At 28.2% G+C, this 18,070-nt stretch overlaps 1 protein-coding gene across 1 annotated transcript; it reads left to right on the top strand.

Annotated features, from left to right (window-relative positions):
* The first annotated feature begins 5,823 nt into the window (after positions 1 to 5,823).
* LOC113785486 (uncharacterized) lies at positions 5,824 to 11,545 on the top strand. The gene is made up of 4 exons (XM_027332068.1): positions 5,824 to 5,886; positions 6,293 to 6,395; positions 11,027 to 11,102; positions 11,212 to 11,545. Exons 1-4 carry the CDS (start codon positions 5,824 to 5,826, stop codon positions 11,543 to 11,545), a joined length of 576 nt encoding a protein of 191 aa, XP_027187869.1.
* Positions 11,546 to 18,070: the final 6,525 nt, after the last annotated feature.

The following is an 18,070-nucleotide window of genomic DNA, read 5'->3' as shown; positions in this document are numbered from 1 at the left end:
TCATTCGGGGCTCGCTATGTACGCAAGTACTCATTTGAGATATAAATTAGTTAATGTGAAAATATGAAGATAGTGGGATTAAAATGTTAAATAGAAATGTTTATAAGGTGTTGATTGATTTAATTTTTGATAAGTGTGTGGTATTTGATATTTGATATTATTGTGATGTTGAATGTTGAATGAAATTCTATACATATGTTTGATTAGACGAATTTATGTGATATGATAATAAAAGATGGATGCATTGTATGATATATGTTTATGTGATGATAATGATGATGTTTGATTGATGATAGTGATGTTATAATTTGTGATGAGTTTATATGATAGTGATATCAGTGTCATACTTAGTGTTTCGGTTTGATACCTAATGGATGTTTCGTACCAATTGGACATATATGGGCGATTGTACTCCGTCGATATGATCAAAGTTATAGGAAAATAAGGGAAACTCAGTGGACGTTGAGAAGATTGTTTGACCGTTTGTGCATTAGAATAACCTTAAGTGCAAGTCGCAAAGAGTGCTATTACAGTTCAGTTAAGATAGTCTAAGCTACCATCATGGTTGTTGGCTACTTATTAACAAATTGAGGAACTGGTCATCCTTAATCTCTTGTTGATAGTAGATAAAATCATGTTGAATGGAATGGGCGAGTCTTACCAACTTTGATAGTGCGTAACGTTATTAAGCACCCTACGAAAAGGGATACATGATACTTCCTTCGCGTAGGCATGATGAAACAAGTTATATCATGTATGATGAGTTTGAGTGCAAGCCTAGTGTGGTTATTACTCTTACTTTAAGTTTCGAGGACGAAGCTCCTTTTAGGGGGGTAGTAATGTAAGACCCTAAATTTTCTAAATTCTAATTTATGCGATTTTAGGAATTGTGTTAAATTGCTTAGTCATTTAGCCCAATATAATTTTATTTTGGGAATTAAATATCAAAAATATATTTTATTAGAGTTAATAATATGTTTAATATTTATATATATTTTAATATATATATTTTGAGACCCGATTCAAATTACTTGTCGGAGAATAATTTAATTATGTTACAAAAAATTTAATATCGGACAGATTTTTTTTTAAATGTCACTTGTTGCTGAGAAACTCATTTGTCAATTGAGTTGTGACGAAAGTAGATATTTTTTTGAAAAAGTAATTTGAGAAGTAATTTGAGAAGTGATGTGTAATGATGTTTTTTTTTTAAAATATTTATAAAGTTTATATATTTATTTTGGTGGTTTTAATATATATATATATATATATATATATATATATATATATATAAATTGATGAAAGGAAACAGAAAGCTAGAAAAAAGAAAACATTTTCCTCCATAGCCTTGCGTTTCTTCTTCTTTTTTCCTCTTTTTCAAGCTTATGTTGGTGATTTCAAAACCCAACAAATACAAACCCTCATTTATCTACTAGATCTAAGCTTCCATTCGTGAAGTGACAGAAGAGAAAGTTGCTCCTTGCCACGTTATGGTGCTAGTGAGCTAGCTTTTGAGGTGACGACGCGAGCGAGAGTTTTCACAGTATTTGATCGCAATAACGAAAATGTTGTAAAAGCTACAACGGAGGTAATGGCTTCTTCCAAACTTTTAGTTTGCATTTAGGACATTATTTGTGATTTTGTGAAATAGAAATCTGATGTATTTGAGGTGTAGATTTGCGAAAAATGAATTTAATGTAATTATGTGTAATTTAGTGGAACTTAAATTTGAGGTGTGATTTGTGGTGATTCAAGTTTGGTGTGATTTATGTGTTCATTATTAATATTATGAATTTTTGAGATGTGATTTATGTTTGGTGACTAAATTTGAAGTGTTTGAGTTATGTGATGAGTTATTTTCAAATAAATGAGTTTGAACTGAAGTTGAAATTGTACAAAAAAAATTTAGAGTTGTTAAAGTTGTGAAAAAGTTTCAAATTTTAACTAGGGTAAACAATTTGAGCAAAAAGATAGATTGAAATTAAAAATAGTTAGATTTTAAATGTTACTATTTTAATTATTCTTGAACTGAGTTTTAAAAAGGAAAAAAGTTTAGAGTATTTTATTAACTAAAAAATTTCGGTGGTTTAATAGTCGAGTGTGTGTATGTGATATTTGGACAATATTTATTTTATTTAGTTTTAACTAAATAATATAGATTATTTGGTTTTAAAAGTTTGGTGTGTGAAAGAGATTTAATTTTGGGAATTTTTTTGTGTTTGGATTAGTTTTATTGTGAACAAATTGCTATAAATATTCATGTTCATGTAGTTAGCTCCTTGAGTCTCAAAAAGGAATCGAGACCGTTGCAACCGAGTTAGCGGTGATGAGAACCCTGATATATTAATGTTGTTGTAGTGATTTATGGTTGAAAATTTTGGAGATTGAATATGGGTGAGTAATGTTTGAAAATTGTGGTGACTCATGTTGGTGAAATTGATGTATTCATAATTAATGTTATGAATTTTTGAGAAAAAAATTTATGTGTGGATTGGTGGAAAAGGAATTTGATTCAATTTATGTGTGGATTGAATTTGGAGATGTGATTTATGTGTGTTTGTAGAAATTGAAATTGGTGTGAATAAATATGTTTGAGGTCACCCATGTTATTGTAGTTGCTAGAGTATGATCAGATTAGTTTTGTTGTATAGGGACTTGATATCTTTCTTTTGGTGGCTGTACTTATTTCATTTTGGGATGACTGTAACTATACTTATATGGTCAGATGACTTCTGTTTTGGTGGGTCCATGTTCCATTTTTTTTGACGTGACCATGGGGGATTAGTATTTCTTGGAGCAGTACTTGTACAGGTGTCTGCCGAGAATACCCCAGGGGTATGAGCGATGCCTGATAGGTCTTATAGCCCCGACATATTTTATATTTGGATATTTTGGTTTATCGCCTCAAAACTATTTCAGTTTGTTATAATTATGATGTAATTAATTATGACAATTATCGTTTGTGCTACGCTTTGGTATTTTATTAATTGGTTTTTAAAAATAAAAAAAATGCTCTCACGCTATTAAAAATTGGGGTGTTACATTGTGGTATCAGAGCTTTGGTTTAGATTGTAGGTCAACCTGTAGGTTAGGAGTTGTTATCTGATCATGCATCGAGTTAAGTTGTCGGGGTTGTCAAGTCTGGTGTAGTTGTTATGTATTGATGTAGTCGAAAGTTATTTTTGGAATTATTCTAAGGGGTGTTTAGATTTCTTCTTGATGTTGGTTTTGAGGAAAGAATTCCTCCAAGAAGGGATGGTGTTGCAAGAGTGAATGTCAATGGGAATGATCAAATGAGTGAAGCTATCAATAACATGGTTGCTTATGTTGCTGCACAGACTCTGCGTGATCTGGAAAAGAGGGAAAAAGAGATTTGTGCTGTTGAGTCAAGGGGATTGGAAGATTTTCGTCGTTACAATCCTCCAAAGCTCAAGGGTGAGGAGAGCCCAGAAAAAGTTGATCAGTGGATTAAAGAAGTGGAAAAGATCTTCGAAATGATTAATTGTCAGGTAGGGTTGAGGCGAATCAATGCGATATGGGATTTATGAAGTGGTTCCAAGGACACAGAGGTTATGTTGTTGATGGTAACTCGAAGATGTAGGGTATGGATGGATTAAAGTTAGACTAATAGGCGATTTCATGTAAAGATCTAAGTGGAGAGCTTTTTAAGAAGAATATTCGATGTTCGCCTGACAGATTTCAGAATGAGACTGAATGAAGTTTGCTAACTTCCAAAGGGGTGTGATCACCATAGAATTATTGAGAAGACAAGGATTCCATTTTGAATAGCATTTGGTGCTTAGGTGTCAATGAAAGAGACTTGTATTGAAATTAAGGGGCGCTGCATGATAGGGGTAAATACTACCTAGGTTAGATAAAATACACTTAGAGGAATAGTCGATACCTTGAGAGGTAAAGTCGAGCATTCGAGTTAAACTAGATTCACGACTCAGATTATTAAGTATGAATCTCATAACGAGTATAGGAGTGAGAATATATATTTCTTTGATAAGTGACAAATCTCTGTGTGGATTTGGAGATGGTAAGTATAGATAGTGATTTTAGATGAAACTATAGACGCGTAATTGTGAATTTTGGGTGAAGTCTGGTTAAACACAAGGAGTTACGCCTTGATGTATTGAACCGCATGTTACTATTAAGTGACATTGAAAGTATAGAGTATGAGAATACTTAGAGATTGTAACAATGTAAGCTTTGAGAGTCTATAAAAGGATTGTAATTACTAGGAGAATGTTAATATTTTGATAGGTCGGAGGGATTATTCGAGATTTAATTTGGGACCGTAAGATGGTTGATCTTTAAGTCGATTATTTAAAATGCACAAGGTTGGATGGAGGACCAAGTGACGCCTTAAACTTGTATAATTGAGGTAGTTAAGGTAGGCAAGAGATAAATAGTTCAGGTTATGGATGAGAGTGTTTGAAGATCTACTAAAAATGTTGTGTTATGATTAGAATAGTTTTTAATTAGTGAGATTACTAAGACGATTAGAGTCAATGATGAATAAGACCTTGTATTGTATCTTAAGATGAAATTGATGAAATTAGACGGTGTGATGAGTATTTGGAGATTTCGCTGATCAGATTTTAGAATTTTATTTAATGATAGAAAATGAAAAAGAAGAAATGTAACAAATGATTTATGATTTAGATGTTGGTCTTGGGAAGTCGAGCGTTAAGATTTAAAATCAGTGTTTTAGTGACCAGATGGACGATGAGAAATATGTGGGTCTTTAAGATATTTTACTGCAAAGTTATGAGGATGAGGTTTATAGCTAATTACTCCATAGGAAATGCTTATTGGGAACATTTGAGAAATAGTTCTTTAGGACGTTCGATTGTTTGATTCTTTCAGTTTGCATTTCGGTGAAGGTTGAGAAGGCATAAGAATCCAACGAGTGAACCAAATTTTTGAAAATGTGCCAAGAAAGCTTGTTGGAGCAGCACATAGAGATGTAGCTTATGTCAATTAAATATTCATGAAAGGAATTATCTCACTTGTAATTCAGACATTGTTATTATAAAGGTATGCCAATGATACAAAAGCACTACATGAGTACATGTCATGAGGGTTTCTATTGTGTTTGTCGATCAACAAAGTCAAATGTTTGTTTGGTAGGGAAGAATTGAGCCGGAAATGGAAAAGTTTGGTGGGAGCTAGTAAGGCTTGATTTATTGAAATCACTATAATAAAGATGTATCAAGGTTTGAGGTAGAAATTTAAGGTTTGTGTAAATGGAAAAGTGATGGAGTGAATACAATATGTTTGACTTGTCATAATGAAAAGATCTTCATCAAGCTTCAAATATAGGACGTGACATAATTGAGAAGTATCAGAATGAATGTTGGTAGTAGATGTAGGAAAATTATTTTCGAGTTTGTCTAGAATTGCGAAGTATGTAGGAAATGGATTAGTGAAGCGTGAATTTGAGGTGTTAAGGCATGAAACAAATGTAGGTCTTAATCAGGAATGAAATTCAAGTTGGATTTTGTTGGAAACGTGACTCTTGAATCGAAGCACTAAACCTTAAGGAAGTTTGTGTGTTGTAGGTGGTATAGTTCTGGCATGTTGTCGAAAATATTTGAGGAAACTTTGATCACCAACCGAATGTTGGGATGTAACTTTGATCATCCATGTTATTGTAGTTGCTAGAGTATGATCAGATTAGTTTTGTTGTATAGGGACTTCATATTTTTCTTTTGGTGGCTGTACTTATTTCATTTTGGGATGACTGTAACTATATTTATACGGTCAAATGATTTTTGCTTTGGTGAGTCTATGTTCCATTTTTTTGACGTGACCATGGGGGGATTAGTATTTCTTGGAGCATTACTTGTACAGGTGTCTGCTGAGAATACTCCAAGGGTATGAGCGATGCATGATAGGTCTCATATCCCCGACATATTTTGTATTTGGATATTTTGGTTTATCACCTCAAAACTATTTCGGTTTGTTATAATAATGATGTAATTAATTATGACAATTGTCGTTTGTGCTACGCTTTGGTATTTTATTAATTGGTTTTTTTAAATAAAAAAATACACTCATGCTGTTAAAAATCGGGGTGTTACAATGATCATGATTATGTATGATTAATGATGTTATAAAATTATGATGAAATTCAAGTACCCCATAAGTGATGATTCCAACTTGTGCTAAAGATGATGCTCTTAATGGAGTAGTCTAGGCTAACGAGGGAAGAAAATAGATGTTGAGAATATTTGAAGTTGATATTAATTTTTGAAGTGGATATTATTTGGTCATCATATAGGTAGGGTCTGACAAGCCTAGGGATCTCGGAGGAGTGCAACTAAATGAGCATGATCGTGGTGGTCTAGTGTTGAGCCTTAACGCAAGATTGTTAGACCTTAGAGGTATTCAAGAGAGGAATTCCTAGGCGACTTGGAGGTAGCACTCTAAATGTTAGGAGCTACCACGCAACACACATTTACCTCGACTGTCACGTATATATGTCTTGGGTTAAGTTGAGGGGATCTATAAGGACATGACTAATTGGAATTGTCCATCCACTCGGGTGGTGTAATAGTATTAAGCCTCCTAACCAAGTACTTTAGAGTAAGAATGATACTAAATTGTGAAGTAGAGTCTAAGCTCATGCATATCATTGTGTTTTCATGTGATTGTTTTGTTGTGATTAATATGTATCGTGTGCGATAATAGTTTTTCTTAGATGATTTAATTTTATAGTGAAATATATTGATTTTCCTTGAGTGATTTTGACTTTATAATGTGATGTTTTTCATTGAAGAATGTTTGTGTAATGATACAATTTATTTATGATTAATTGTGTGTTGTTTTTACGTATATTATACTATCAACATGATTTCAAAACTCACCTCCTTCGTTGTTTGTGTTTGACTGGTTTGACCATGTGTTTGCGAAATCATAGTTATTACAGGTTATTCAAGTTTGGGAGAAACTCCGCTCTGATAGGTGATACCGAAAATGAGAGTTATAAATTGTATTTTACATATTTAATTAGAAACAACTTTTTGTATGAAAACCTTATAAGTATTTGTAAATTTTTGGAATTAAATTAAGAAATTTTAGTTAAATCGAGTTTATGGAGATTGCACTGTTTTAGAGGAGGAGGAAAAAAATTTAAAGCGTTCCATTTGTATTTTGAGAAATGTGATATCCATTTTTGGAATTACTAGTAAGTTTCATTTTAATTTGAAATAGTTTTTACTTATTCGCTGCAAATTTATTTTTAAAAAATAGGTATAAATTATTAATATTATTTTGGAGTTTAGGGTGCCACATAACAATACTCATCTAACTGGAATAGTAAAGCATAGCTAGAATAACACATAATTTTGAAGAGAAAATCAGAGTAGCCCTAAACTGATACCATGTAAAGATATGTTTTATGTGTTTATTGTGTGTCTTAAACAATAATTACATTCAAATGCTAGAAACTTGTATTTGACTAAGATATCTATCAAAGAACCTACGAAGTTGTACAGTCAAGGAATAATAAAATCATACTTTGAATTCTAACACACACACAAAATAAGTTTTTAGTTCCTACAAATTTTGAAATTTCATTTTTAGTCCCTGTAAAAAAATCATATATAAGGGTGAAATAAGTTTTTAGTCCGTACAATATTTTGAAATTTTGTTTTTAGCCTATGTAAAAAAATCATATTTTTTAGTCCCTTCAAAATGATTCTTGAAGTTGTTTTAAATTTTTGAATGATATTTTAGAAGCATGTTTAGAACATTAATTATAGTTGATCAACACAAATTTAGAATTTTTTTTACTTAGAATGAACTAAATATGAATATTTTAAATGTCATATGTTCAAGATAAAAGTTCTTAAGGTATGGACTTAGAAATCGAATTTTGAGATTATTTTATGTACATGAATTTTTTATAGTGTTGGAAACATGTATACGAAAATATCATTAAAAAGTATATGTTAATGTTCCAACAAAGATTAAAAATACTAGCATAATAATTTTGTAGAGACTAAAAAATGTGATTTTTTTACATGGACTAAAAACAAAATTTCACATTTTTATAAGGACTATAAACTTATTTATCCTATATATAATTAATTAATTAATTAATTAATGTTAGGATGGTTTCACACCGGGGTGTTAAATTAACATTATGAAAAATTTGATAATTTTCAATCGCATATATGTATTATAAAATCAATCCTTAGATTGAAAGTTAATATTACATAGATCATAACTATAAAATTTGAAATTAATCTAAAACCATATCATATACAAATATAAATGAGATATATTTAAACTAACTCGTTTGATAAAAACTCATGAATTTTAAAATATATCAATGATATATCAAATAATGTAAAAATTAACATAAAATTTTATATGTATAATCTATGTGATAATAACTTTCAATCTAATGATAGATTTTGTAATACGAATATGCGGTAGCGAATTCTAACAAATATGCCGTAACGAATCATAACCCAATATATATATATATATATATATATATATATATATATATATATATATATTGGGCGTATCAAGTGAGAATTAATATTTATTGTGAAAAATGAGAACTATTAATAATAATCATTGTTTTTAATTAATGCGTAAGATCAAATTACTAATTAAAGATATTATGTGATTATATCTCCACTCAATAACTCTATTATACTATATGTTATAATATCTCAAAATTTATTCTTTCCTTTTTCGTAATAACTCGAATTAAATTTTTTTTTAATAAATATATTATTTTTATATTTTTTTGACTCAAAGGATTTTATTTTTATTAAACCTGCATTTTTATTGTTTATTATAATATTATTGTAACTTTCAAATTTCAATCCTTATTATTGTAATATTATATTGGCTCAAATTTCACAAATTTCAAATTTCTATCATTGTAATTTAACTATTGAAAATGTTATTTTCGAGTTTATATAATATAATAACTTATTTTTTTTTATTTAACCATTATTAATTTATAATTAACTATTATAAACAATTTTATCAATAAATTCATTAATTTGTTTATTGTAATAAAACCGTGAGTGTGACTAGTTTGAATTAAGATATTCAAAATTCGATTTTTACAAGTTCTATATTTAATTTTGAAAATTATTTTTCAAGGGATTTTTCGAAAATACAATTTTTTTTTTCAGATTTATCTTTATTAATAAAAAACATGATTGAAGAGTTGTTTTTTTTTTTAATAAACAATAAAAATGCATTTTAATAAAATAAAAATTCTTGAGTAAAAAAAATATATAAGGAGTTTTTAATTCGAGTTATTAGAAAAATAAAAAGAAAATAAAGTTAGAGATATTATAGCATATAGTATCAAAGAGTTATTAGATGAGAATACAATCACATAACATCTTTAGTGAGTAATTTAATCTTATGCGTTAATTAAATTCAATGGTTATTATTAATAATTCTCATTTCTCGTAATAACTATCAATTCTCACCGGTATATATATATATATCATAGTTACTAAAAAATAATATTCATTCATTCAAATTGATATAAATTACATCGATTGAGAAAGATTAGTTATACATAAATGAAATTGTCCTAAAGATTTTATAATTAAAGTTGAAAGATTTAATTTAGTAGCATTAACAAATTAAGAAGCAGGTATAAATTGTATACAAGAATGAATAATTCCAACCAAATATTATTAAAATAAAAAACAATAGTGTTGTTAATTGGAGTTAATGGTTATAAATTAACAGTACCTTGCAAATTATCAAAAGATAAAATTTGTAAAAATATAAGTTTTCCGATCATTTCTATTAGTGAAAAATTAACATGACAAAATTTCTTTCCTTCTTCTTCTTTATCCAATAGACTTATTATTCAAAAACCTTGAAAAGAGAAGTTAGTCTTGAGTTTATACAACCTCCAAAATTAAAAGAGTTAAATCAAATATAAGAAGAATCAATCTAGTATATAAATTTAATAAAACAAAAGCAAAGGAAAATAATTATGATTAATAAAGAAGTCCATTATAAAGAATTGAAGAACAAATAAAATTACCACTAACATAAGAAAATGTAAAAATTTTACAATAAAAGATTATTTACTGAATTATGCATTGAACATCCAAATACTTTTTGGACTAGAAAAATTCATGTTATATCTAAAAGACCAATAAGTTCTAACATAGAAATCTTTGAATAAAAAAAAGAACTAAAAAGAGATGGCATGGCTTGAGTGAAAATATAGATTTTCCAAATGAGTCTTATAGTATAGATGATATTTTAGTCTCAGAAAACACTCATTATGTCACTAATGGTATTCGATGGATATGTGAAGTCAATATTGATGATATTTTTATATGTAATATAGCCTTAAATATGATAAAGGATAATTAGGATCATGAACCATAATCCATTAAGGATTATAGACAAAGAAATGATTGACCACATTAGAAAGTTGCAATTGAAGCTGAATTAAGCTCATTTTTCAAAAGAAAGGTTTTTACACATGTAGTCCTAGCACTTAAAAGTGTGAAAGTAGTTGGATACAAATAGATTTTTGTACGAAAACAAAATAAAAATGGTGAAATTGTGATATACAATGTTTGACTTGTTGCTCAAGGGTTTTCTCAAAGGCATTTGAAAGATTTTGATGAGACATATTTACCTGCAGTGGATGTAAGTACTTTTCAATACTTAATTAGTCTGGTAGCACATGAAGCACTCAATTTACACACGATGGATGTTGTTACAACTTATTTATATGGACCACTATTTAGCGACATTTACATGAAGCTCCTTGAAGGATTTAATTTACCTAAGAAACATAATTTAGGTTATAGTGAAGACTATTTCATCAAATTGAATAAGTTACTCTTAAAAACAGTCTAGACACATGTAGTACCACCATCTCAATGAATATCTGCAAAATGAATGGTAAAAAATGACTCCATTTGTCATTGTATTTTTAAGAGAAGATTTGTAAATGAATTTGATATAATTGTTGTGTATGTTGATGACATAAATATCATAGAAACTTCTGAAGAGTTTCCAAAAGCTAAAGATTTATTGAAGAAAGAGTTTGAGATAAAGGACTTGGGAAAGACAAAGTTTTGTTTGAGATTATAAATTGAGCATTTGAACAATGCAATTTTTGTATATTAAGACACTTATATAGAATATGTGTTAAAACACTTCTATATAGACAATAGTTGTCAGGTCACAAGATGTGGATGAAGATCCTTTTAGATCTCAATTAGAGGATAAAGATCTACTTGGTCTTGATGTATCATATGTTAGTGCGTTCAGAGCATTGATGTATCTTGCTAATTACACATGTCCTGATATATCATTTTATGTCAATCTACTAACAAGATATAGTTTTTCACCTACACAAAGATATTGGAACGAAGTCAAGCATATACTTCGTTACCATAGAGGTACAATAGATATGGGTTTGTTTTATTCCAGAGTACACAAACTAGAACTAGTTAGCTATGCAAATGCAAATTATTTATTAGATCCTTATAACGGTGGTACAACCATTTCATAGAGATATGTGAAATAGACAATAACATCATCATCATTGACTTTTAGCACTACATGAGGCACTAAAGATAATAATACATGCAATGCTCAATTGAAATATGGGTAATTTAATGTGCAACTAACAAAATATATTTCTTCAAAATTCTTTTTTACTCGTGATCCTTAGAAGAGTGGTCATATAAACATTCAACAAATCCGTTCTTATAATAATCTTGCAAACATTTTTAAAAAGTCACTTCCAAGTAGACCTTTTGAGAAACTAGTACAATAAATTGGTATTCGCCGTCTCAAAGATGATTGTCTAGATTTGGGGGATAAATAAATATGTTTTGCAATTCTCACAAAAGGATATTATACTATTTTTCCTTCACTAGAATTTTTTCCCATTGGGTTTTTTGTAGTAAGGTTTTAATGAGTCATATCTTTCATGGACATCCAAAAAGAATTGTTATGAATATGTGTTAGTGCATGTCTATTTATTGGTCCTCCATATTCTTATAACTCTCATTAGTGAATAGATTGATCAGTGGTCTTTAATATATTGTTCAATTACTTACGTATTTGTATTCTATAATTATGACTCGCCTTGTATTGCAAAGAAACACTTGAAAAGGGAATAATATAAAGCTCTCATGTATCATTCTTGGTCTTGCTATTTTAGTTTATTTTTAACCCTAATTGTAACTTTTTCACACTTCAATTTTTACACATCAGTTTTTGAACATTAGTCATTAAAGAAATTATTGGAGGATACAATTCGTACATGAAACAAATATTTATCTCTAATCAATTAGTTATTTTGTATTTTTAATATCTTTGAAATAAAATTAAAAATAATTATAATATACTAATTACAATTTTTTATAGAAATCATGCACGGGATCCATATGTGTCAATAAAGAATTAGCTAAAATTAATATTATTTTTTTCAATATTATCGACAGGAAAACGAAAACAGTTATAATACATGAGACAAGTTATCACTTATGATTGAACAATGAAACACAAGTCAAGTTCTTACTGATAAAAAATTTAAAATAACTATTATACATGAGATAAGTTGATAGTGATGAGATTTAACTATCATACTCGAAACAAGTTCTTACTCATAAAAATTTCAAAATAACTATCTTATACGAGATAAATTGTTAGTTATGAGATTGAAATATCATACATGAGACAAACTTTCATTGATAAATTTCAAAATCACTATTATATACAGGACAAATCGTCACTTGTGAGATTGAATATTTAATAAATTTTGTCTCTATAGTTATCAATTTATATAAATTGATATATTATTTTTTTATGTCATATTAAGAAATAATATCGGTAGTAGACCGATGCAAATGCACAATTATTTTACTAGTATAATTTTAAAATACCTATAGGAGAAGAAAAATAATAAGGGGTAACAACAAAATCACCTTCAGTTCATTAAAAGAATTCATATATTATTATAAGAAATGTACAATTTAGAAAGTACATGCAAGGCGTATCACCTAAATCTCCTTCCAATATTTATATCTATTTTGTTTTAAAATTTTGTGACAAAACATAAAATTTGGAAATAGGTCGGACCAATCGACGAAAATCTACGACTTAGCTTAAGTCATATTCAAGTTAAGTAAGACTATTTTCTTAAAAGGAAAACTAGGGTTTTAAAAAAAAATATTTAGCTGAAAGAGTCAAGTCATAGACCACAAAAAATACTTTTAGGGTTATCTAGTCAGCCAACTTAAGTAAAAATGAATATTATTTTTATTACTATCACTAATATATATTAGATTTTGAACTTCATGTTAAATTATAAGTTTGATAACCTTTCATTTTACCAATCATTTTAGTCTAACTTAGTTGTCGACATATTGAAATTATTATTATAAAATAGAATTAAAGTATCATACATATATAAAGTCAAAATCTCTAAAATGTCATGTTAAATTTCAAAAATAGTAATACGTAATTTCATTGATTTATTCACCATTTAATCAATACAAAATATATGAAATAGAATTTTAAATATTTATTGACCAATTAATCAATACAAAATATATGAAATAGAATTTTAAATATGTTTATAGGCTATATGGAACTTTCATAAAAGACATAATTAGACCTAAATCAAAATTTATGATAGATGACATATTGAATTTTTTTTTAAGAAGCAAAAGAAATATAATTAAACAAAAGCATTACTTGAGACACAAGAGATACCGAGACTAATGAAAATAAAGTTTATATATATAGTGTTACAAGATAAACTCTCAACAAAAACACCTAACTAATAAGTAGCAGGAACGATTTACCAAATTTAAGCAAACTTTTGGGTTGTTCCACCAATGACTAAATCAAAAGTAAAACTTTTGGATTAAGCCACATATTAAACTTATGCTTTAAATAGGTTTATAGATCAAATTTAAGTCTTGCAAAATCTATCCTTTGAACAAATATTTTGTAAAGTCTAATTCCATCTCATATTTCCACTTCAATCCATAAGTCACTCTCACCTATTAAAAGTTGAATTATTTTAATTTAAGGATTTAAAACCTGTTTCTAAAAGATATAAAAAAAATTATGTCACATAAAAGATTGAAAATAAAAGCAAAGTTTGATAAAATAAAATAAAAACACTTTTAAATTAATCAATTCAAATGTATATTTTAAATGCTTTTGAAAATTTTTAAAAATGAGAGAAAAAGTTACGTTAAATTTTGGATAGAAGATTTGAAGCTTCTATTCACTTTACAAATGCGAAACTCTTTTTAACAAAAAAAGACAACTTAAATGAATTTTTTTTAGATATTTTTGTGTTATTCATAGTTTAAATAAGTTATGTCCTTAAAACCCCTCTTTCTATTCAGTTGAAAGACTAGGTCTTATAATTCAGGCCCAAGTCCTGGCCCAGAAAAAAGTACCAAAATTCAGGCCCAAGTTCCGAACCATAAAAGAGAGAGAAATGTACCGTGCACCCCCCCTCACTTTAACTTCCCACCCCCCATTTTTATAGAAATACAATTTTATCCTTTTAACTAAATAAAATTTTAAAATATTCAAAAGTTTTGAAAATTTCGAAATGACAATTTTTAGAATTTTCGTAACTTTCAAAATATTTAAAACTTCCGAAATAGAAAACTCTAATTGTTTTTTTATTTTTTTCGGAAGTTTCAAATTTTCGAAATAATGACTACATTTTGAAAATTTGGAAAGTTTCGAATATTTCCAAATCTAGAAAATTTCAAAAGTTTCCAAATCTGAAATTTTCGAAAATTTCCTATTTCGAAAGTTTTGAATTGTTCGAAAGTTTCGAAAATTTTGAAATTTTCTCTATTTCAGAAGTTTCGAAACTTTCAAATTAATCAAAAGTTTTGAAATTTTTGATCAACTCTGGAAAAATACATTTCGAAAGTTTTAGATTTATAAAAAATTTCGAAAATATCAAAATATTCTGAAAAATTATGTTTCAAAACTTTCGTGTTTATCAAAAGTTTCGAAAATATAAAAAAAAGTTCACATTTTTATATTTCGAAAGTTTGAAAATTTTAGAAGTTTCAAAAAATTGAATTAATAATGGAGTGGTTAATTTTTTTAATGGACAAAATGATATTTTCATTTGAAATGAGGGTGGAAAGTTAAAGTGATGGGGTGCAGAATACATTTCTCTAAAAGAAATGCCAATGCTAATGCCCAATCCCCATTTAATGTGGCACTTTTAACATTTCCTGCTTATGACTAAAAATTTCCTGCTGGAATATTTAGACTAGGTGTGTTTGTGAATTGAATTGATTTGATTTTGAGAGAAAAAATATCTAATTCAATCTCTTTAATTTTATTATTTGATTATTCAATTGATTTGATTTTTAAATTAAATTCAATTAAATTTTTATTAATCTAGATTCAATTGATTTTCGATTTTGATAATTATATATAATATATTACTTTTTACGATAATATATTTTCTTTGTGACAACCTTTCATAAAAAATAATCGCAAAATAGTTTAACATTTAATAATTAAAATAAAAATATTAAACATCATAAAACACAGTACATATTAAAAAAAGTTAAACGGTGGTTAAAGGTCTAGAAAAAACGGAGATGTTTGGTAAAAAATAAGAAATATAAAAATGTTGATTATGTAAAATTTAATAATTTTTTGAAAAATATGAAAATGTATATTTAATATATTATATACACATACATGTTGATATATTTTTAGTTTGGACTGATTTTCATTAGAGAAACCGAAAGCCAATCAAACTATACAAAAAATGCAATATTCTTTTATTTTCTATTATTTGGTTTACCGTTTTTTCCGTTTTTGATTCAGTTGTTACGGTTTGCACTAAATTGGATTCAATGTAAATTCCTGTAATTTAGGCTTTTAGGTAAATGTTATTATCCCCATATCATTTTGGCACTTTTAACCATGTGACTTTATATATTCACATCACTTTAATCGTTTGATTAAGAATGAATTGTTTAATTTTTAAGATTGGAATTTTTGTTCTAAACAAATATCAAAATGTACCTTAAAATTTGATACATCTCTGGTCTTGATCGGACGATTGAAATATGTGTGAATGCATGCATTACATTTAATCCAAATTCGACAATATCTACCCTTATCTCTGGTTGGCTTCAACCATTTTTCATTTTTGTTTTTGCATCATCTTTGTTGTTAGTTAGCGTAAGATGAAAATATGTGCCTATAATGCAAAAATAAAATATCCAAAATTAAAGTATAAAATATTCTCAAAATTTATTTAGAATTAAAGATTTTCTAAAAGTTTTGGAAGTTAGTTGTCGAAAAGATTAAAATGTGAAGAAAAAAATTGTCTTCTAGGATGAGGACTTCAACAAATCTCTAATAAGTGAAGTTAGATTTAAACATTCTACATAGTGTTTATAGTCTATATGACTATATGGTTGTGTAATGGTGAGACGATGATAACAGGAGACTCTATGGCGATTGTTATGGAAGAGGTGCAAGGGAGAGGAAAAAAGAATAGAGATGTGAAATCTAGTGTATAGAATGTATAATATGATGTGTAAAATGCATTAATCTAATGAATCTTAGTAGTTTTCATGATGGTCCACCAATGAGGGACATGGTGGAACTCTCACCTTAGAAGCTACCATAAAAAAAAAAAGTAAACGTGATTTCATACTGTAATCAAAATTAGAGATTGTTTCACAAATAATATGAATTGTTTTAGCATGTTTTGTTCTTACTCTCACGTTTTGTGGGAAACTTATTATGATGTAACTCATCTCACAAGAAATCAAATATGTTTAAACATGAAGTTCTTATATTTTGGACTCCTGAAAAGATGTATCTTGTTAGTATAAATAATACAAATAAATTCTTATATACATTTTTTCAAATATATAATTTCATACATCCATATGCTCGAATTTCAATGTGATTTAAATTCATTCATGTGTTCTTTTGGAGAGAGAGAGAGAGTAATATTTAAATACACTCATTCATTTGGAGGTTCATGTACATTGCTAGTCTTTATTATATTTTCTTTAAAAACAATTAACAATGACTAGAGGTACACCTTTTAATCTTTTGTAATATTGAAACTATTGTACAAAGATTCAGAATAATTAAGAATATCAAATTGTATTTATATATCCATTTTTTTTGTTCCCAACCCCTTTACAAAGAGATAAAACAAACGAAAAAGAAACAAAATTAATTGAGAATCAAAATATTTTTTATTCTTTATTTTTTTTATGGAATATACAATGTTTACATATGTTGGGAAAAAACCAGAGATAATTAACGATAATTATCTCAATAATGCGGAATATTTTTTCCCCCACCTGTGCAGATAAATGGTCAAACAGAAAATACAATTCCAAGAGCAATAATAATTGGCAGAAAATTAAATATGAGACAAACGCAATTTTTAACGTGGAAAACTTCCCTCAAATTGAGAGAATAAAAACCACGGGACCTAGTCTAGTAAAACTTCCACTATAATAATTAATGGGTACACCAAGAGTCTTCCTAATAACAATAGGGAATATCAATCAACAATAACAACTCTATTACAACCTTATAACAACCTTCTACTAAAGTGGGTATGCCAAAGTAACTCTCAGAGAAGATAAAACTACTCAAATTATATATTAAAATAACAAACTCAGTGGTAGGAATAACATACTAAATTTGTAGATCAAACGGAGTAAGTTTGCTACACACCTGTTACCACCACTGGAACCAAACCCTTATTTTTCTTCTCTGGCAACCGTTCTTCTTCCGTTGTCTGTTTGTGTGTCTTCTTAGGGATTTCTAAATCCCTTTTATTACCTTCAAGTGGGCCAAGCCCATTAAATTTTTTTTTCTTTTTCTTTTTATTTCAATAATAATAATAATACTAGTAAAATTGGTGGGTTCCACTTGGGGAGTGAGCCCACCCAACAAATCTCTCCCTCACGACTCAAGTGGGAAGGTACTGCTCAACCATGCCAGCTTTCTTTCTGCAACATATCATCTTCGACACAGGCAAGGTCTT

Source organism: Cicer arietinum, chromosome 2 (genome assembly GCF_000331145.2).
Source record: "Cicer arietinum cultivar CDC Frontier isolate Library 1 chromosome 2, Cicar.CDCFrontier_v2.0, whole genome shotgun sequence".
NCBI lineage: Eukaryota > Viridiplantae > Streptophyta > Magnoliopsida > Fabales > Fabaceae > Cicer > Cicer arietinum.
Note: the sequence above shows the minus strand (reverse complement) of the source record. Positions and strands in the feature narration are given on the sequence as shown.